This window comes from Cynocephalus volans, chromosome 4 (assembly GCF_027409185.1).
Source record: "Cynocephalus volans isolate mCynVol1 chromosome 4, mCynVol1.pri, whole genome shotgun sequence".
In the NCBI taxonomy this organism is placed as follows: Eukaryota; Metazoa; Chordata; class Mammalia; order Dermoptera; family Cynocephalidae; genus Cynocephalus; species Cynocephalus volans.
The window spans coordinates 114,305,111-114,326,648 of NC_084463.1; the positions used below are offsets into that span (position 1 = coordinate 114,305,111).

Genomic DNA, 21,538 nt, shown 5'->3' on the forward strand with positions numbered 1-21,538 from the left:
GGTTTCTACAGCTCTGGACTCCTGAGTAGAGCTCTTTTTGTCCCCTTAGGTTGTCATCATGAATAATGTCACCTGTGGGGTACAGGATATGAATGACTAACCTGACCCAACATCACATACTTAGGGAGACAGGAAAGGAACAGGTGGAACAGTCGGTCTCCGTAGCAGTGGAAGAGGAAGCCTGCCTCCCAGGGGACTGCTGGGCCCCTGGGGTCCAAGGGCCAAGGTGGGCTGGGACATACAGCAACCCCACCCAGATGCCAGTGCTCTCTGCCTGGCAACTACTTCGAGACAGACCTGAACCATGTCCTGTGAGTCCCTAGGTGAGCAATGCCAGAGCTCCCTGGACTGCAGTCCTTGTAGAAACCAGGTCTTTAAGGAAGCTGCTAAAACCACTGACCTAGTGTCAGAAAAGGCACACGTGGGAAAAGGAAGTTAAATCCCCTGATTTGATCCTAACTAAATAGCAGACTATGTCAGTGTGGTACTTCAGCAATTTATAAAGACTTCCTAATAAAGCATCTCTTTTGATCCTCAGAGCAACACTGCAGGTAGTTATTGTGAAATGACGACACTGAGACTCAAAGAGGGGGAGTAACTTACCCAAGATCTTGAGCTGTGAGTGGGAGAGCTCTAGTCATCATGCATCGTTTGTTCAGTCGGCCCACTGGGCACCCAGGTCCTGGGGTGCAGCTGTGAAACTTAGGTTTCCTGCCTTCAAGGAGCTCCCAGTCTAGTGGGGGAAACCTAACAGTGAGGAAGTGATTATGGTCATAGGGTGTGGCTACAGAGACCTGCACAGAGTGTGTGGAAATACAGACCAAGTGCCTTGGCAGTGGGTGGCAGTGGGAGATCAGAAAGGCCCCTGGAGGGCCGGCCCGTGGCTCACTCGGGAGAGTGCGGTGCTGATAACACCAAGGCCCCGGGTTCGGATCCCATATACGGATGGCCGGTTTGCTCACTGGGTGAGCGTGGTGCTGACCACACCAAGTCAAGGGTTAAGATCCCCTTACCGGTCATCTTTTAAAAAAAAAAAAAAAAAAGAAAGGCCCCTGGAAGAGGTGACACATAACCTGAAGCTTGAAGGATGAGTAGACTAATGATTCTCAAATTTGAGGTGCATTAGGATCACCTGGAGGGATCATTAAGATAGATTGCTAGGTCCTACCTCAAGATTCTCTAAATCACTAAATCTGGGGTGGGGCTCAATAATTTGCATTTCTAACACATTCCCAGGGATGTGACCTTGTTGCTGGTCCAAGGACCACACTTTTCAAACCACTGAAGAAGAGATTCCCAGCAGATGCTAGTGCAGGTAGGACCTGAAACTAGGCTGGCATGCCAGGGAAGGACAGAGGGGGAGGCAGCATGAGGCCCTTGTCACCCTGCTGAGGCCAAAGTCAGGACTCAGGCCAGGCTCTTTCTCCACTCACATGCCAGACCTAGACTGGCATCTGGCTAAAACGTGAAGTCCATTCAGGAAGGCCTCTCCTGCCTCCCCTCTCCTTTCTGATCTCCATAAGACCCTACAGCACTTCTCTCAATAACAGTAATAGTAATAATAGTTCAGGTGCCAGCATTGGGCTAAGTAGTGTATGCATGCTAGCTCATTTAACACTGACTGAAACCCTTTGGAGTAGACATATGTGATCCCCATTTTAAAGATTTGGACACTGAGGCACAGAAAGGTTTGGTAATTTGCCCAAGGATATATACTGGTAAGAGGTGGTGCCGGAATGCACACCCAGGCTTCCCTCCCTGTCTGCTCGTTTGGTGCCATCTGGCTGCCAGAGCCCAATGGGGTCCAGTTCCACAGGGCCCAGCCAGGTCTGGAGTCATCGCTTTCTGGAGCCCAGTGAAGGCATCCAGAGCAACTGTTCCCACAGAGGGCACAGGGGCTCCCAGACAGGTGAGGTGGACCAGCTGCCAGCTGGACTGAACAGACTAGATTGAACCCCAGCCAAGGATTCCCCACAATTAGCAGGGGGTGTAGAGTCAGGCCAAGCTGCCTTCAAGCCTCAGCTCCTACTAGCTGTGTCTTTAAGTTCATTAACTTCTATACACTTTCATTGCCTCTCTACAGAGCAGCGTAATACTTCTAACCCCACAGGACTGTCATGGGGGGGAAATGAAATTATGTGGGTCTGCCACCAGGTGTGTGCTGAGGGAATCTGACTCTCTTTGGGCTGCCACCATCTATCGCATGCGGCCCCAGCCACTCCTGATACTTCCTAGCAATATAGAAGGTGGAGCTTGAAGAGCTGCCTCTTGTAGCTGTAGACTTGGGATGTCATTCCCCGCAGCTGGGAGTTGTCTCTGGCTCTATAGCTGGATCCCTGCTCCCAACTGGAGGAAATAGCCAGGGAACCAGCTATGAGTCAAAGGGTGGGCCCTAGTGCCAGGGCAGGGCCTGTATAGGCAGCCTCTTGAGGGCAGTGGCGGCAGCAGGCTGGGGTGTCGCCCCCTCCTGATGGCACAATGTGGATCTCAGTGAGTGAAAAGGGAGCAGGGAAGAGGAGTTAGAAACTGGTGAGGGAAAGAACATGGACCTTGAACTAATATTGACTTGGGTCGTCGTCTCTGTTCTGCCACTTAACTTTGTGACTTTGGATGAGGTACATAACTCTCCTGAGCCTCAGAGTCCTCATCTGTAAATCAGAGTCAATAATCCTTCCCCCAGGGGTGAAAATTAAATGAGAATGTGTAAGGAAGGGCTTGGGACATTGTTAAGCAGTTTTTATTTGTGAAGTTCATCTCGTGCCCCACACAGCTGGGCACACAGAGCACGGTGTTTGTTCATTTATTTACTCAGAAACTCTTACTATCTACTCTGTGCCAGGCACTGTTTTAGGCACTGGAAATGGAGCCATGAAGAAGGCAGACAGAAAAGCCCTGCTTTCTCAGAGCTTACACTGCAGTGAGAGATGACATTCAATAAACAGCTAAACAAAAAAATAAGCAAGGAAATGCAAAATAGCAGTAAATGCTGTCGATCCACTAAAACTGGACAGGGTGTTAGTGTATGGTTCTCTCCATGTTTGGCCGATGGATGGGCTCAGGACAGAGAAGGGTATAAACCAGTGGTGGACAAAGGCAGGGTTCAGTGGGAAAACAAGATTCCGCCTCCTCTCTGTCCCTCTCGTCCTTTAGCTCTGCTCTGGCCAGATGTCCCTCAGAATGTACACCCCAGATCCCCTAATGTAGTGGTTTCTGTATTTGATTCCCAGGAGAGCAGCTCCTTCAGCTGAATTTTCAGTGGACAGGACGCGCCACTTGATGTCCTTCCTGACGATGATGGGCCCCAGTCCCGACTGGAACGTGGGCTTGTCTGCAGAGGATCTGTGCACCAAGGAATGCGGCTGGGCCCAGAAGGTGGTGCAGGACCTGATTCCCTGGGACGCCGGCACCGACAGCGGGGTGACCTACGAGGTAAGCGAGAGGCAAACTTCCCGGGCACCTCTTCCTCGCCCAGCCCTGTTCTAAGTGTTCTGGACACAGAGGTGAATGTGACCCAGGCTCTCCCCTAGATGAACTTACAGTCTGGTGGAGGGGTAGAGGAGGCAGCATGATCTCATCATCACCTATAGTATGATTTGGGTTCTGGGAAGTATCCATATAGTGACCAGGAGACTATGGAGAGGGGATCTGCTAAAGAGCAGCTCACGGGTAAGTTAGGGAACAGCACACCAAGGGCATGGAAGCAAAGAGAAAGAGTGAGCAAGAGAGAGCGTGGGAGACAGCTGGAAGTTGAGGTGCATAAGGCCAGACCAGATTCCGGAGGTTTCTAAACAGCCAGGCTCAGGAGTTTAGGTTCTGTCCTGAATGTTAATATTTCTCAGATACGGTCAACATACAAACTGCCTTGAAATCTGGAGCCATCAGAAAACCACTGGGAGAACAATCTAGAATAGGCATCAGCAAACTATGCTTCACAAGGCCAATCTGCCCTACAACCGGATTTGTAAATGAAGTTTTTGAAGCCAGCTACACTCGTCCAATTACAGATTGCCTGGGGCTGCTTTCCCACTACAACAGCTAAGTTGAGTAGTTGTAACTCACAAAGCATAAAATATTTACCATCTGACCCTCTACAGAAAGAAGTTTGCCAACACCTGGTCTGGTAGGGGGAGCTTTAGATTCAGGCCAACCTGGCTCAGCCATTTCCTAGCTGGGATGACCTCTCTGAAACTGGTTTCTTCATCTGGCACAGCCCTACCGTGTATGCAGAAGAATTTTAAAGTATGGATCTACAAATTTTCAAGTACGGCATATGGCATGAGTAGAATTCCACAAATATAAATAGCAGTTCCACCTGTTAAATTTCTATCAAGGCTTTTGTTCTGATCCATATAACAAATTGCTTTTGTGAGTTTTACCAGTTTTCTCACTCTCTGTATCTGTTTTTTCCTGCAGTCACCCAACAAACCCACAATTCCCCAGGAGAAAATCCGGCCACTGACCAGTCTGGACCATCCTCAGAGTCCTTTCTATGATCCAGAGGGAGGGTCCATCACTCAAGTAGCCAGAGTTGTCATCGAGAGAATCGCCCGGAAGGTACTGGGTTAGAGCTCACCCTAGCACAGACCCTTTCCACCAGGAGTGCCAAGGAGACTGAACACCTTTCTGCTCTACAATCATGGGGTCCCTGGCAGAAAGCCTCTCAGGATATGGAATTCCTAGGCCTCCCAGGGTTTCCAGTCTGCAAATTATTTTATAAGATATCAGTGAGCAAAATGAACCCAGCTGTGAGGCCCAGTGCTCAAATAAGTGCTTTGCTCCAGGCAAATAGTTTTTGTCGGTGAGTTCCACCATTGATTACTAATGTCTGCCTTGAGCCAGGCTCCCTGGTTAGCCAGCTCCGCTTTCTTGCATTTCTTTAACAGACAGATTGTAAACGTTGGCCCAGAACTCAACCATGGCGTAGGATTTGTATACAGAGTGGGCATTAGATTTTATGTCCTCCTTCACCTTTCCCCTACATGTTCTCTTCTTTCTTTAATGTGAGCCCTCCAAGTAAAATTCCTTTTGCAGGGAGAACAATGCAATATCGTACCTGACAATGTCGATGATATTGTAGCAGACCTGGCTCCAGAAGAGAAAGATGAAGGTATGTTGTTTCCCTTTGTTGCAGGTGGCAACATAAATTGGCATGACCCTTTGGGAAAGCAGTTTGTTAACATGTTTTAAGAACCATAAAAATATTTATCTCCTTTGACTTGGTAATCCCATCCCTGAGGATTTCTCCTCAAGAAATAATCAAAAACAAGGGCAAGACTAGGTACAAAGTATAAGGAAATTGGAGAAGGCAGACGTCAGAATATGTACTCAGGAGCATCAGACCTTTAGATTATTGTGTAGGTGGCATTTGAATAGGCTTCGCAGTATTCAGACCACGCTCTGCTTTGATTTTCACACTGGCCTGTGAGGCAGGTGCGGGTTTGTCCATTTCCCCAGCGAGGAAAGTGAGGCCCAGTCAGGAGGGAGTGGCAGAGCCATGGTCTGAGCCCAAGTTTTCTCCTGGGATCTGGAGCCAGACAACCTGGGCTTTCGTTAGTCCTGTGACCTTAGCCAAAAAGCTAACCTTTCTACCTCAGTTTCCTCCATGGTAAAATGGGGATACTCACAGAACTCACCTGAGAGAGTTGTTGTGGGGATCGGATGGGATAAAACATAAAAGGTTCTTAGAATGATGCTAGCACATCGTAAGTGCTCAACGAACATCAGCTGTCCTCAGTCTTATCCTGACACCGGTGTACGGGATCACTGGGAAGATGAAGCCGCAACACTAAAAAAAGCTTTGTGCTTCCAAAACTGCCCGTGAAATGCCTGCACGTGTGTGGAAACGATGTCTGCCAAGGTTAGAGGCTGGAAATGGAAAGACGTTTATGTACTGGGAGGAAGGGATAGAAAGAGAATTGTTCCTAGCTTTAGATATTTATTAGAAGGATGTTAACATATACTTTTTGAAGAGAAGTGAGTGGCTGCTTCCCTCCCAGGAGCACCCAGCCTCACTGAGGCTGCTCTAGCAGCAGGGCTTCCCTCGTCCCAAATGAGCTTGTCTGGGGAGAGGGCCAGTTATAGCTTCCATAGGCTCCCACGGAAAACACGTCAAACACTCTTTTCAGACGACACCCCTGAAACCTGCATCTACTCCAACTGGTCCCCGTGGTCCGCCTGCAGCTCCTCCACCTGCGACAAAGGCAAGAGGATGCGGCAGCGCATGCTTAAGGCGCAGCTGGACCTCAGTGTCCCCTGCCCTGACACCCAGGACTTCCAGCCCTGCATGGGCCCCGGCTGCAGTGACGAAGGTGAGGAGACAGCCCAGACGAGCAAGGGGCTGGCAGAAGCTTAGAAAGGTAGGGTCTGCCTGGCAGTGTGGGCCCCTCACTCCAGGTCAGCCAGCATCCCTGGTGGGGGCAGTAGGACGCTGACTGTAATTGTCAGTGGGGTCCACTTATGGCAGACGCCCATCTGCAACAGTTTCTTGAGGGCTCTGAACTCAGAGCATGTCTTATGACATCAAAAGAATTCTTGAGATTGACCACTCCCCTTCCTTCCCCAGCCATGGAATAAAATAAACACATGTTACTAAAGAGCTAACGAACATACATACATCTTATGACAAATTACAAATAACACATAGCCTGCTTCTGGGCCTTAACTCCAGTCTCTTTCTAAGGAGCCAGTGAACAGGTTGGCCAAGGTTGAATCTAGATCCATTGTCCTACTTCTGTCATTCAAGGCCCTTATCTGTATTCCACCCCAGCCTGAGTCAGAGCGCTCACTACTTTGTGTCAGGACCTTCAGGCTATTGCAGAAATTCTAGTCTATCTACAACTGCCCAAAGGTCAGGCTTGAAATACAAGTTTGCAATACATATGTCATGATGATTCAAGCTTCAAGATTGCAGTAAGCTGATTGCTGTGCAAAGGTCAGCTGCCTGCTTCCCAGGGCATGACTCCTCTCTCTGCCTAGAGGGATCTGTACTCTGTGCTTTGATCTTACTCCCTGGGAGGGGCAGTGAGGCAGTGGGAAGGGATGTATAGGCTGGACTGGTGTAAGGCAGGAAGAAAACTGCTTCCAAGCTGAGGACAATAAAGAAAGCTTACACCCCTGCAGGCCAGTCACTTTCTGGCTCTTCCTGGAAAGTAGTCATAAATATTTCTCCTGGCTGCACTCCCACAGTGGTTTACTGTTAACTGTTTTTGCTCAAAATAAGGTACTTTGGAGGGGAGTATAAGCTCTGCCATAGACAGGTCATTCCTACAAACAGGCAGGGAAAAAGTTGGGACTCGCCTGTCAACGTTGAAGGCTCTCTATCTTGGGGCTAGGGCTGGGGAGCTGAGGCCTGCAGTGGGAAGTCAGATCTTTAACCTCTCTCCCCACAGGGAGGAGTCTGTCCTCAATCCAGTGCAGGTGGCTCCCAGGTAGTAATGACTGCTCCGAACCATGCTGGGCTGTGCATGTTTTTTGTACCTGGGGTCAATGCTCCCTAGAAGCTACCCCACCCAGTGCCAGATGGAGTTCTCTGTACCCACATCAAGTTCCCTTTTCTACTGAATTATTTGGGGGAGTGGGTGGAATAGGAAGGAAGCAGAGACCTCTTTGGACATTCTGAAGGAATTATTTTTATAAGACAAGATGAATGTATTTCATCGTATTGTAACAACTGCATTTTAGTTAAATTTCTTCCTAATTATCTGGGCATAGCCTTTTAGCCCTGGCTCTGTCATCCCTCCCCACTTCTGTCCATTTTCCAAGGCACCACTTGAGAGATCTTTTGCAAACAAACATCTGATCATGTCAGTCCCCGTCTGAAAACCCTGCAGTTCTCTATGGGCCTTAGATGTATGATACGTTTTAGACCATACGAATGGATTGTGTTTTATCTTAAATTATATGTAGATTAAAGTATATCTTATACCATATATTTATTTGCTTATTTAAACATCATTCTATCCATCCAAGCATCTTTCGGATGTATTTTCATGGGATGAGGAGTAATCCTCAGTGCCCCATGCCCTTGGAAAAGGGCATTTCCTCTTAAAGAACAATTCCTGGTTTAAAGGTTTAGACGTCTAATGTTCGCTTCCATCCTCAACTGCCTAACTCCCCACCTTGAATGCCGGCGGGTTCCCTTCTTGGTTCCTGCGCGTGGGAAGGTCCCCTGCAGCGTCGCTCGGTGTGTTGCAGATGGCTCCACCTGCACCATGTCCGAGTGGATCACCTGGTCGCCCTGCAGCATCTCCTGCGGCATGGGCATGCGGTCCCGGGAGCGGTACGTGAAGCAGTTCCCGGAGGACGGCTCCGTGTGCACGCTGCCCACCGAGGAGACGGAGAAGTGCACGGTCAACGAGGACTGCGGTGAGCGGGGGCGCCAGGCGGGCGGGGGGCACGGGCGGCTCCCGAGGGGGCGGGCGTGGCTCCAACTCCGCCGGACTCCCCAGCTCCCAGCAGCTGCCTGGTGACCGAGTGGGGCGAGTGGGATGAGTGCAGCGCCACCTGCGGGATGGGCATGAAGAAGCGGCACCGCATGGTCAAGATGAGCCCGGCAGACGGCTCCATGTGCAAGGCCGAGACATCCCAGGCGGAGAAGTGCATGATGCCGGAGTGCCGTGAGTGGGCGTGGGACAGGCTCGGGCGAAGGGACTAGGGGCAGGCGTGGAGGACCACAGCACCCCCTACTACCACCATCGGGGTCAGAGGCTGGGCAGGAGCTGGGGGAAAACGTGGCCCACCGTCCTTGCAGAGCACTGCTAGGAGCAAGATGAGACACACACGTGTGCAGACTTCAACCAGACCAAAGACTGTGGCCTCTTTTGGGGGAAAGTCTAAGCTATGCTGGGATAGCAAACCGGTGGCCTCTAGCTAGAATCTACCTACAGTTGTGTTTTATAGGAGCTTCTTTCTTGGGGCAGTGGGGACAGGTAATACATTTAGGCAGTACATATACTCCCCAGGTCCAGTCCAGTCCTGTTCTACATTGGACCTGTCTGGCCTCATAAAACATGACCGTCCCCACTCCATGCACAAATGCATATAGCCCACACATCGGCATACAAATGTACATAGGCACACAAGTACATACACATGCTAGGGATTTCAGCACCAAAATGTCCAAAATGCAGCATTGAGCCTATCCTTCAGTGTGTGATTCTTTCCGAGTGTGGGATACTTTTTTGGTAAGACAGACTCTCAGTGGTATGGCAGGTGGGGACTTACGTAGTCACATTACTGAGCCTCATCTGATGTCAGACCATGACCATCAGCTGGGCCAGGTGAGATGCAGGCGAGGGACAAGAAGAGCTTCAAGGAGTTCACTCTTATTTGAACCCATGAGCCAATTCCACTCCGCTCCAGGGGCCAGAGCAGGGAGATGGGTGGATGGGTGGGGGCACTGTGGGGCCAAGGAGATCAAAGAAAGCAAAGGGAGCCTGTTTTCAGTGGCAAACCTGACTCCTGACCTAGATACCATCCCATGTTTGCTGTCCCCCTGGTCCGAGTGGAGTGACTGCAGCGTGACCTGTGGGAAGGGTATGCGGACCCGCCAGCGGATGCTCAAGTCTCTGGCCGAACTTGGAGACTGTAACGAGGAGCTGGAGCAGGTGGAGAAGTGCATGCTGCCCGAATGCCGTAAGTCCTGAAGCTCTGGAAGCCCACCACTTCTCTCCTTCGGTGTTCCTGAGTCCAGGCAGCCCCAAACCAGCACCCCTTCCGTACCCCTCCACCTTGGGCTGTGATAATACTGCTAGATCACTATTTACTGAGAAGGAGTATGCAGTTTGAGTCTCTGTCTTGGCAGTTATTTAAGCTCCTCAGTCAGTCTCCTTACTAGTAAAGTGGGGATCCCACTACCATCTACAAAAACACAAACTGCAAGTTGCTGTGAAGTCTAAACAGGAGACGTACATGAAAAACACTTAGCACAGGGCTCAATAAACCTTAGCTCTTTCCCTCCACCTTCTACCACCAATTAAGGGCTTGTCTGAGTTTTTAAATTCTCTTTCTCCTCCCGTGACCATTTAATTTACCCATGACCAGAGCTGGACATGAAATCAATGACTGCTGCAGCCTGGCAAAATGACCAGCAAGAAAACAAGCCAAGTTCTCAAAACCTTGCTGCCTACCCCCATCTCCTCCAAAATCTCTGTGCTCAGCTGTTTCTATTACATGGGGAATAATCTCCAAGCAGAGAGTGCCAGTTTTTCTGGTTACTCTTCTAAGAGAGCTGCTGTCTTAGGTGGTGCAGACATGCTGAATGTGATCTTTTTGCTATCATCATTTTCTGGCTTCTTCCAACACACACTTTGCAGTCCCTCCCCTTGTTAGTACTGAGGCTGTCAGCCCCAGTTCAGATCCCAGCTCTGTTCTTTACAGGCAGATTACTTATCAGCCCTGTTCCTCAGTTTCCTCATCTGTAAAATAGCAGGAAACACTCCCTAGGCTGCTCTGAGTATTAAACCAAGTAGTTGGCACAAAATGTGAGCCCTGGACCTGGCAAGGAGAGGCCTCAATTGATATCCTTGAGCTGTTTCAGCTAGGCTCAGTTACATGTGCAGATAACCTAGACTATCAGCTAAAGAAAGCCTGGTGTTTTTAATAACTAAAATTGACCCATAGTTCAAGCCAGCTCACGAGTTCAAGCCCCAGAGCTCTCTGAGACAGTTTCCAACTTAAGTCTCTATATCCATGGGGGTCCACTGAAGAAAGGGAGAAAATAAACATTTATGGAGCACTTACTAGGCTGGGAGCATTATCTCATTTAATTCTCACAACCAAATGAGAAAAATACCATTATCCCCATTTTGCAGATAAGAAAGCTGCCTGAGCTCCCACAGGGAAAAAAAGGCCTGAAAGTATTGAACAAAATGAGTACTTCCTAGATCCAGCTTGTCCCTGGCTTTGAGAGGCCAATGGAGAGTTTGGAATCATTTGCCTCCCTAGGACACATCCTGACAATCAGACCGATGTTATTTCCCCTTCACATTTGTTAGATACTGGCTCAGTAAGAATTTGCTAAGTCTCATACTGTGATAGATCATAAAATACCAATTGCTCCTGACCCTCTTCTCCACTGAATTTCCCATTTCTGGCTCCTGTGTTTTTTGCACAGACCACCACATATAGGACACAGGATGATGTCGAGAACACGAAGAACTGCCTGTGTCTGTGAGAGCCACAGTGCCCTTGGTATTGGTCCATGGGGTCAACCACCTGTTAGCTTGTTGACTTGTCATAACCAAAGGAGTCAAGCAGCAGGGGTCTGTTGGCCTTGCTCTGAAAAACACCTCCGGTGAGCTGTGCTTTTCCTGAGAAAATCCAAGTTCTTGAGATTATGAGGCTGGGCTGTGCCACTTAGGGCTGGTTTGACAGTATTCTAGGAGCTCAAAGATCACGGCTGGAGGCTCTGAATACATCTTCAAAGTCCCCCAAAGCCTTCTTGAGCCAAAGACGGGTCATAGAATGTGGGCTGTGACCTGGCACCAATACTGCCCCTATTGCTTACCAACCACGTGGGCTGAAGTCTGCCTCTTGGAGCCTCAGTTTCCTCTTCTGTAAAAAGGGATAACAGAACCTGCTTTGTATTCCTCATAAGCTTGTTGAGGTTCAAAAGAGAGTGCAAGTGACTGGATCTTGTTTCAGATGTGAGATACACTCATGCCCATCTGTGTCTTGCCAGCCATTGACTGTGAGCTCACCGAATGGTCCCAGTGGTCTGAATGTAATAAGTCATGCGGGAAAGGCCACATGATTCGAACCCGGATGATCCAAATGGAGCCTCAGTTTGGAGGTGCACCCTGCCCAGAAACCGTGCAGCGAAAAAAGTGCCGTATTCGGAAATGCCTCCGAAATCCATCCATCCAGAAGCTGCGCTGGAGGGAGGCCCGAGAGAGCCGGAGGAGTGAGCAGCTGAGGGAAGAGTCTGATGGGGAGCAGTTTCTAGGTATCGCTCCCAAGTGTGGGGCTGGGCTGGTCTCTAGGACAGGCTGGGATTGGCACTGAGCTGTCAAAAGGGACAGGGCCGAGACTTCACTTTCTGGAGTCTTCAGGCCACATTTTGATTTTTTACATACAAGTTTATTCCCAAATAGTAAGCAAGCACAATTTATAAAGGAGAAGATCAGGGTGGGTGGGATCTTTACCCAAGAATCTTTAGGTAACATAATTACCTGCCTTTACGGATTGCATAATTGTTTTCTTCTACACTTAAGTAAAACCAGAAGTCTTGTCCAACACTGCTCAAAATCATAATTATGACTTAGTAACCCCATTCACTCCTTGCGGAAGGAGATAATAATGATGCGGGTGTGTCAAAGAAGTCTTGATTGTCATTTAGGGAATGTTCCCAAGGACCTCCCCAAATAAGTCAGTCTCCATTTTAAGAGTGTGGCTCAGACGAGGTGGCTCTGGCCTGTGACTTCATGATTATTTTTAAGGTTAACCACAAAGTTTAGCAGTAGTGTCATATCGGTCTTGAGTTTTATTTCCCCAGATAACATGGATCCAGGCAACCAAGTGATAAATACTCCAATAGAGCAATAAATCAAGTGCTAAGAATTCAGAGAGATGTCAGGGCAGAGGAAATCAGAGTGGATCTTGAGGAACTTGTAGGAGTCTGCCAGTCAAGAGAAGTACATCCCAGGCAGCAGGCACAGGGTAACCGAAGAGCATGTATCCAAGCAATAAATGGAATGCAGAGCACAGAGCGTGAGGAGGGGAGGCAGGAAACCAGGCTGGAGAGGCAGTGCCAGACCAAGAAAGGCCAGGGGACTGCTGAGGATTTGAAACTTGATTCTGTATGTGAAGGTTTTAAGCAAGAGGGTGACTTTAATAAGCCTGTGTTGAGTGCTTTGGAGGTGGCAAAAACAGAGGCCAGAGGCCAGTTATTTTGTTTGTAACCCAGAAGAAAAATTATCTGTCCCCCTCCTCCAGCATAACTTGAGATCCAGGATGTAAAAAAAACAAAAACAAAAAACAGGGCTGGCCGCTTAGCTCAGTTGGTTAGAGCATAGTGCTGATACCACCAAAGCCCAGGGGTTGATTCTGGCCAGGCACAGGGTCGGGGAGTGAATCCCTGCCTTGGGCTTCACTGCTGAATCAGCTGGCCCACACCAAGAGTGCAGTATCCTCAGCAAACTGATGAAACAGTGGGTTGGGGGAAGACTCGTGGTGAAGCCTTAAGCACAGGACAGTTGGATACTCTGGAGTGGGTGAGAAAGGTGCCCATGTAAAAGTGAAGGTTAATGGATACGTCAAGTTTCTGATTATTTGAAAAGGCACAGCTCAAATGACCCCTTTTCTTCTCTCTTTGTTAAGGTGTTCCCCCTCCACATGGGACAGTGAGAGAAATGGAGGTGTGTGGAGCTACCTGACAGTTCACTATTTCATTTAGGGAGCTGTTTGCCTATCAAAATGTTGGTTGCTCTTGATAGTCAGTCAGCCAATCAATAAACATTGTCGACTATGTTGTTTAACTGTGGTGTGGTGAGCAGATATCTAATGCATAATCACAAATGTGATGGGTTCTACAAACAAGAAATATAGAGTGCTATGGACACATGTAAACAAAAGATCTAATCTCTAGGGGTCAGGGAACTTTTCTTTGAGAAAAGCAGTGTTTGTGCTGAGAAGGAAAAACAAAGTTATACTTCAGTTTACTTAGTATTTGAGAGGCTAAGTACTTGGGGAGGAAGGGATTTTAAAAAAGGGGGTGGGGGTTAGTACTCCTTGAATGGTTGCTGCATAACAAGCAACCCCAAAACGGAAGCTTTTTAAAACAATCTATTATGAACATGTTTCTGTGGGCCAGTGACTTGGGCTGGCTTAGCTGGACGATTCTTCAGAGGTCTAGCTTGGGCTCATTCATGTGGATAATCAGCAAGGAACTCACCAGGGCCTGCAAAGGCCAACACTGGCCTCGGCTGCATTTCTGGGGCCTCACGGTATGGCTAGGGCCTCTCTCCACATGGTCTCTCCAGTAGGCTAGCCAGGCTTGCTCACATAGAGCTGGAAGGGTTCTTAGTAGCTTTTTGCCAACCATGTTTTTGCTCGTGTCATATTGGCCAAAAAGCAAGTCATGTAGCCAAGCCCAGATTCAAGAGTGGGAGAAAAAGACTCCATCCCTTGACAGGAAGAGCTGTAAAGCATTTAAGGCCACTTTTTTGCAATCTATCACACATGAGCTTACAGTCCCTAATAAGGACTCTAACTATTACTTAATTCAACAAATCACTACATACAGGAACAGAGGAGAAGCACAGACAACTAAATTAGACAGTTCTATTAGAGTTCAGCATCCCTATTGTCCCCAATTTCTGCTACCTAACCTGGCATTCTCATGCTTTCAGGCTGCAGGATGCGCCCATGGACGGCCTGGTCAGAATGCACCAAACTGTGCGGAGGTGGGATTCAGGAACGTTACATGACTGTAAAGAAGAGATTCAAAAGCTCCCAGTTTAGCAGCTGCAAAGACAAGAAGGAGATCAGAGCATGCAATGTTCACCCTTGTTAGCAAGGGTACAAGTTCCCCAAGGTTGCACTCTAGATTCCACAGTCACCAATGGCTGGATTGTTTGCTTGTTTAAGACAATTTAAATTGTGTACACTTGTTTTCATTTTTGCAATGTGGTTCGTCCAGTAGTCTTGTGGATGCCAGGGACGAATACTTCTTGGTGGGTACAGGCTGTGTGGGGCTCCATTACCCTCAGCCAGCCCTCCTGCTGCACAGAAATGAGTAGTGTAAACCACCTTGTACTAAACTGAAACGTGTCCCTCTGAAGCATCCACCTGGCCAGGCAGGACAGAGACCCTGGCCGCCTCCACACGGAGGGGCAACCATGTCTGAAAATGACAGTGCCTGGGTCCCAGGAGGCAGCAGGTAGGAAACATTTCTGATCAGTTGTAGGAAGCAGACTCCCCTCCTTCTCATCTTTGGCCTGCTCACTCTTACAGAAAACGATTGTTTGCCCATCCCTTTTCATCAAGTGGAACTTTAGGTCTCTTGTTAAGTCTCTTCAGTCATCAGTAGTTCTCGGTGAAACGGAGCTGGTAGACTTGAAGAGGAGCATTGATGTTGGGTGGCTTTTCTTCTTTCACTGAGAAATTCTGGATCCATTTATCTTACCCCCTAATATTGGTTCCTGATATCCCAGAGGAAAACAATGATGGCTGTTTTATTTAAATGTAAGGTAACCACACTCTTACCACACCCGAGATAAACCACACCTGAGATAATGGGTACTAAATGTAGAAATATTTTTCCCTTGCTTTTTTGTTTTTTTTTTCACAATTCTTCTAGGAAGCCAACCTTATAAACCTGTTGGTTCAAGACCCTTATTGGAACCAAGGACAAGGCACCAAAATTGGCCGCTCGAGCAGTCCCAAACCTGAGTTTTAAAACCTTCCTGTACATATCTAGACTTTCAAGTTTTCAAATCTGTTTCTAACATGAATTCATTATGTAAACATTTTTGCTGTCTGTCCAGAGTCCCCAAATCATTACTTCAACAAAAATACTATCTTTGTACTTCAAAGTCATTTTCTAGTCATAAAAATTTTTTATGTAGACAAGTGTTTCAAAAACCCAGACAGACAGAAAATCTAGGAGAAAAGAATATTATGGAATCAAGCTGAACAAGAGATTCTTTTGGAAAGTCAAACCTGTGTGAGCTCTCCACACAGACATCCATAGGGAAGGCCAGGGGTTTCCATCCTCGTCCAAACAATCACAAGCACACCAAATTCAGGGAGACTGACAACCAACCATTAGTATAAAAGGATATTTTTCTCAGTTGACTCCATCAGCAGTTTTGCTCATGCATTTATTACTAAAGCTATTGTTTCATTTCTTTACTGCTTAATCCAAATATGTACCATAGGGGAAATGCATACAGTGCTTTGAATACACTACTTAGAAAATCTGCACAAATGACATCAAGGCTATTTCCAAACACAACACATATATATATGACATAGCCTTAAATATGTATTTTCTTTAAAACAAGAGAGACTGTTCAATAAAAAACATATTGGATCTGTCCTTACTGTTTTTAAGCTAATTAAGTGTACAGAAGGTTGGGTATTTTTACAATTGTTATCCACCACATTTTCATTCAAAGATATGGCTTTGGCTCCCTTACTCTGGAGCAGCCATTATTGTGACCATATGCCTGAGCTACCTGGAGCTTTGAATTGTTTCCAACAATTTTTTTAATCTTTAAATGAATTGATTTCACCCCCCAAAGGAGCATAATATAATATAAAGAAATGAGGTTTAATTTCCTACTCAAACAATAAAAAAGCCCTGATACAGAATCTGTCCATTTTTACAACATTGTTCTAAGTTATCTAGATGCATACTTATTCTTAACCATGAAAATCCAAGTTCCTCAAGATGGTGATTTCTAAGTAACTCTAAGGACAAGCCACCCTAGTGTCTCATGGTATTTGGTCCCTGTTGGGTACATTTTTACTCCTGATTTTGGAGACTTAAAACCAGGTAACTGGTTAATGGCCTAGAATGGGTAACGTGATTCTTGTCACATGTTATTTTTTGTTTGCAATGGGGAATTTATAAGAAGCATCAAATCTCTTTCTTACCAAAGTCTTGTGTTAGGTGGTTTATAGTTTTTCTGGCTAACCAATCATTTTGGAAATAAAGACTTTTTACTATAAAAATGAAATGTGTTTGGATTTCCACTTTAGATAGTAATCATAAGACACCTACTAAAAGCTGCCATATAAAGAACAGCTATAATTGTTGTATATTAATGCCAAACCAGCTGTAATTCAATTTACACCCACATTTTAAGTTAAAAGTAACACATTCAGAGATATATTTCCCAACCAGACATTGGGTCACTCACCTGTCACCCTGCCAATGCATTTTATTTGAAGGAAATCTGTTGTAGTAAATAAGAATAAAACCTGGGCTTCTTCAGACCCAGAATTGAAAAAATTAAGAGGATTTTGTGCTGTTTAATTTGAACTCTGTTTAATTTGAACATGTCTTAGGCATACTCAAAGTCTATGTACTTCTTCCAAGAATTAAGGGTACATTACACATTCTCACATGGCTATAACTCTCCAGAAACTTAGTCCAGGTCAAGTCCTTGGCTAAAATGTCAATATACAAAAATTCTCCAAGTCAAATTATTTCTGTGACATATTTCTGTTTAGCTCACATGTTTCAAGGAATACTTACGTAAAAATAAATTTTTAAATCAAATCACAAAACTCAAAAAACTGCAGAAAGGCTTCTCCAGATCACTTTGACCTGGAGTGAAAGAGCTCAGCTTTGGAAGTTCAGCTAGAGGTCAGCTACAAAGGAGTTAAATATTTACACCCTACCCTAAAGAAATGGACACATCCAAACAAGACTAAACATAAATGTTTAATCCTTAATTACAACACAGAATCAAGAAAACACAGCCATTTCCACTGCTTTATCATTTAGTGCTATTAATTTTAATCATAGAATGATTTTGTTCTTCATATTACCCAAAGTAGGGAGAATGAATGAAAATAAATCCCTTCTGAAAATGAGTGAGATGCAGTAACAAATTATAAATAGCAGCTGAATGCTAATTAGCATGAAGCTAATTCTTCAATATAAATCCTTTGAAATCTGAAAGCAAAAGATCTGTACTAAAATGTCAGATTCAAATAATGGCATGCCAGCTTTAGAAACCCTGTTGGTTCAGAAGCTTTGTACAATCTATGGGATGGAGAGGCACAGATTGTGTACTGGTGGAGCATGGGGAACCTAAGTTCAAACCACTGCTGCACCTCTCAGTAGCTGCGAGAGCTGGGGCCAGTTATTTTACCTCTTCTGGCCTCAGCTTTGACACAAGCTTTCTCACACTAAAGGACCCCACATCGACAATTAGCCAATTCTCATCTGGAGAGCAAGTCCTGATGGTATGCCATCCTAGGTACTCACTGAAAGCCAGCTCCACCCTTCTCATTCCTCACTTCTTCATAATCCAGTAAACACCCACTTTATGCTGAAGCTGGTCTGAGTTGCATTTCTGTCACTCACAACCGAAAATGTCAGGACAAATAAAATATGCATGCACAATTTTTAGTTATCGGAGCAAAATGCAATTTCAGGCTGTTTTCACTTAACATTCATAACATTCATAATGTCTTAACATAAGTAGCATTCATTAGCATTTTCTCATATTGCTCTAAATACTTCTGTCTTTAGAGTTGATTGGTAATAGTTCTCGTATTTTAAGCAGTACATGTTTAAACAATTTTCCTGCACCTCAATAATTTTTTATGTATTAACATAAGGGGAAAAAAGGCAAACGTCTTTCCAATATTTGGAGTTTATAAAGGTAGAGTCCCTATTTTTCCTGGTATTGAGATGCAATTCCTACTGGCTGATCCTAATCCGAATTACTAGCCAATCTAGGAAATCAGAGGAGCCACTTGTGAAAAATACCTCAATCTCCGGCCCCCCCTACACTACTCAAAGCTAAGATTTGCAGACTGATAACATCCATAAATGAGATACAGACATCAAAAGCAAGTGTTTAGAAATTTTTATAGTCATTTGACACTGCCATGATATCCAAGAGAATGGTTATTTTCCTAGTAATTCATTTTTATTACGTTTAGCAAAACTATCAGTCCACAACACTGGAGATTAAAACATTTTTAAGCTGGCCCTTCAGCACAGATAGCGTGAGAAGTGCTGTGCTACACCACCCTCACCATTCAGAAGGGGATGCTAGCCTGCAAACACTCGGCTTTTAAATCTCTCAAATGCTTAAGTATCCATATGACAATACCTACTTCCAGACCTGTATACCAGTGATTAAGTACCTTGCACTGGCTCTTACTCCTCTAACATCCTACCCTATAAAGCAAGATAACTGTTCCATCACCCCGATTTTGCCACAGAATTTCTCAAAATAGCCCACATTTACTTTCTCCACTTCCTACCCTCCAATTACACCTCAACTCACTGTTATCTGGTTTCCACAACCAAATGATGACTGTAACAAATCTAAGGAAGCCATTAGCAGCCTGTACATGATCATTGCTGCCTCTTCCTCCCCATCCTCTGCACGGCACTCGATGCTTTTTACCTCTCCATTGGCTTCCTTCACCATATAATACAGGCTCCAGTTTCTGGCTGCTGCTCTTGATTTTTTGCTGCCTCTTAATCTTCTACCCCCCAAATGTTTGTTTTCCCCAAAAAGATTTACCCTTGGAAGTTTTGTCAAACACATTCATTCTAGTGGATATTACCCACTTCTATCTCTTCAATCACTAGCTCAAAAAAGATAAATTCCAAATCCGCACTTCCCAATCCCCATTCCCAAATGCCTCCTGGGCTAACCCTGTATGTGACTATAACAAACATCATGTATTTCCATCCCTAGAGAGTTGCCTATGCTCCTTATTTTAATTAATAGCACCACCACCTTCCTGGGCACCCAGACTCAATATTGGAGACCCTAACTCTTGGATATACCCTGAATGTTCAGTCCCCTTCTCCCCATGTTACTACAGTTCAGGTCTTCACCATCTTTCTCTGAAATCATTCATTCATTAGGTGATTCTTCTGCACATCCCAGGCAATATGGGCAAAGCAGTAAACATAACAGCTATGGTTCTGTCCTCACTGAGTCTGATACTAAGAGGACAGACAACGTGATTCCAACCACCTCTCACTGGACCACCCTTCCTTAAATTTGTACTTCTCTGCCATTCACACTATCAGTAGACTAGATCCAGGCACCTCCTATTCAGAATCCTTGGCAGTTTCCCATTATTTGTATACAGGAGGGCTACCCTTCTTAAAGCCCTACACAACCCCATCCCAGACTAATTTATCATATTTTTTCCTATTGCACTTAGAACCTTTTCAGACCAAGGTTCCAATTCCAGAATACACCCTACATCCTGCCAGTGCTGTACCTTTGCCCAGGCTTTTTCCAGCCTCCCCCACTTCACTCTTCTCCTCTCCTCCCCATCTCAAATCCTACTAATCTGTCAAGCTCCAGCTGAAACATCACTTCTAATTAAGAAGCCCCTTCAGAGTTTCCAGGATGAATATAAACCATCCCTTCTGCTGGACCTGACAATCCTTTTTGCATCCTTCTCACCCTCTGCCTTGAAATACAGGGCCTCAGCATTTGTTTGTGACACTCTTAATCTTCCTCCACTAGACTCTAAATAATTTGAAGGAAGGAAAATCTCAACATGTACCCATCTCCCCAGAACACCTAATACAGCCTTGCACAAAGATATCTGCTCAAATTTTTTTAATTAAAATACCTTGAAACTTTAGTAATAGTCACTAGTTCAAAAGCCTTAAGTGGTCAAGTGGGTAAGAATGTGACCACTTGATCATCATCTCCTATTTACCAGCCAGTTATCTCTTCAATGGGATCATTATGTATAATGGTGAGAAAATAAATAAAATTAACAAAAGTCCAGTGGCATTAAGAAGCAGTCTAGACCTTAATATGTACAACTTTGTTACAGCAAAGTTTAGAAGTCAAACGATAAGGAGCCAATTTATATTAGAAAATTCTGAAGCCTTAAATTTAGATAGTCATCAATGTAACATGTATGTCAATAAAAGCATAATGTCCAACTCTGAAATACTGTAAATCTCTAAACAAACAATATAAGGAGAAAACTCCTAATACAGAAATTCATGACCATTCATTCAGGAAATCTTGTATGAAAGAATTTCCACAATAATAAAGAGGCATAAGAGATTCTAAAGTTAGGAATGTTAAATGCTAAATGAACAGGGTTGGCAAATCATGGCCTATGAGTCAAATCCATTCCTACCATCTGTTTTTGTATAAAATGGTTTTTAAATGGTTGAGAAACAAATGCAAAAGTAGACTAATATTTCATGACAGATGACAATGATATGAAATACAAACTTCAATATACATAAAGAGAAAAAACTGCCACACAGATAAGGACCATTCATAACATGAGACTGGCCACCCTTTGTGAGAAAAGTTTTCCAGTCAGAGATTAAGAAGGCTATAAGGCACCTGTGATTATATGGAAATCAAATGGGAGAGACTTCAACTTCTAGTCATGCTGCAGTAATAGGAACCAGATTTACTCTCCTACCTTGGACAATAAAAAAAAAAAAAAAATGGACTAAATAAATGAAACAACTCTTTTCAGACATCATATAGCAGGCAGCAGGACTACAATCCTTGATGGAAGGGAAACAGATCAAATAAGCCTTAAGATTTCCCTGGCTTTCAGCATGGAGGCACATTCCAGATTGTAGAGAGAATGGCAGGGATTCCAAGTAGGGCATTCCAAGTAGATTTCCCTGAGCCGAAAAGACAGGCATTGGAGATCAGGAAGTTTGAAGCAGCTGGAATTTGCAGGACAAAGTTCTGGAGAAAAGACAGCTACACAGAAAATGAGCTCTAAAAATATGGGTTAAGGAGTCTCTGCTGAAAATTAAAATACGTATTGGGTGAAACTGCAGGAAGTTGGGCAAGGAATGACCTAGAAGCTGTGAATAGAATGGACCCCCCAG

The 21,538-nt window shown here is 45.4% G+C and overlaps 1 protein-coding gene across 1 annotated transcript in view; it reads left to right on the forward strand.

Annotated features, from left to right (window-relative positions):
* Positions 1-14,512, forward strand: part of SPON1 (spondin 1) — a 271,707-nt gene extending 257,195 nt beyond the window's left edge. The window contains exons 8-16 of the mRNA XM_063095511.1: positions 3,228-3,429; positions 4,414-4,554; positions 5,032-5,107; positions 6,126-6,308; positions 8,194-8,364; positions 8,448-8,615; positions 9,469-9,633; positions 11,681-11,944; positions 14,349-14,512. Of these exons, the coding sequence (XP_062951581.1) occupies positions 3,228-3,429; positions 4,414-4,554; positions 5,032-5,107; positions 6,126-6,308; positions 8,194-8,364; positions 8,448-8,615; positions 9,469-9,633; positions 11,681-11,944; positions 14,349-14,512 (1,534 nt within the window). The remainder of the gene's footprint in view (positions 1-3,227; positions 3,430-4,413; positions 4,555-5,031; positions 5,108-6,125; positions 6,309-8,193; positions 8,365-8,447; positions 8,616-9,468; positions 9,634-11,680; positions 11,945-14,348) is intronic.
* Positions 14,513-21,538: the final 7,026 nt, after the last annotated feature.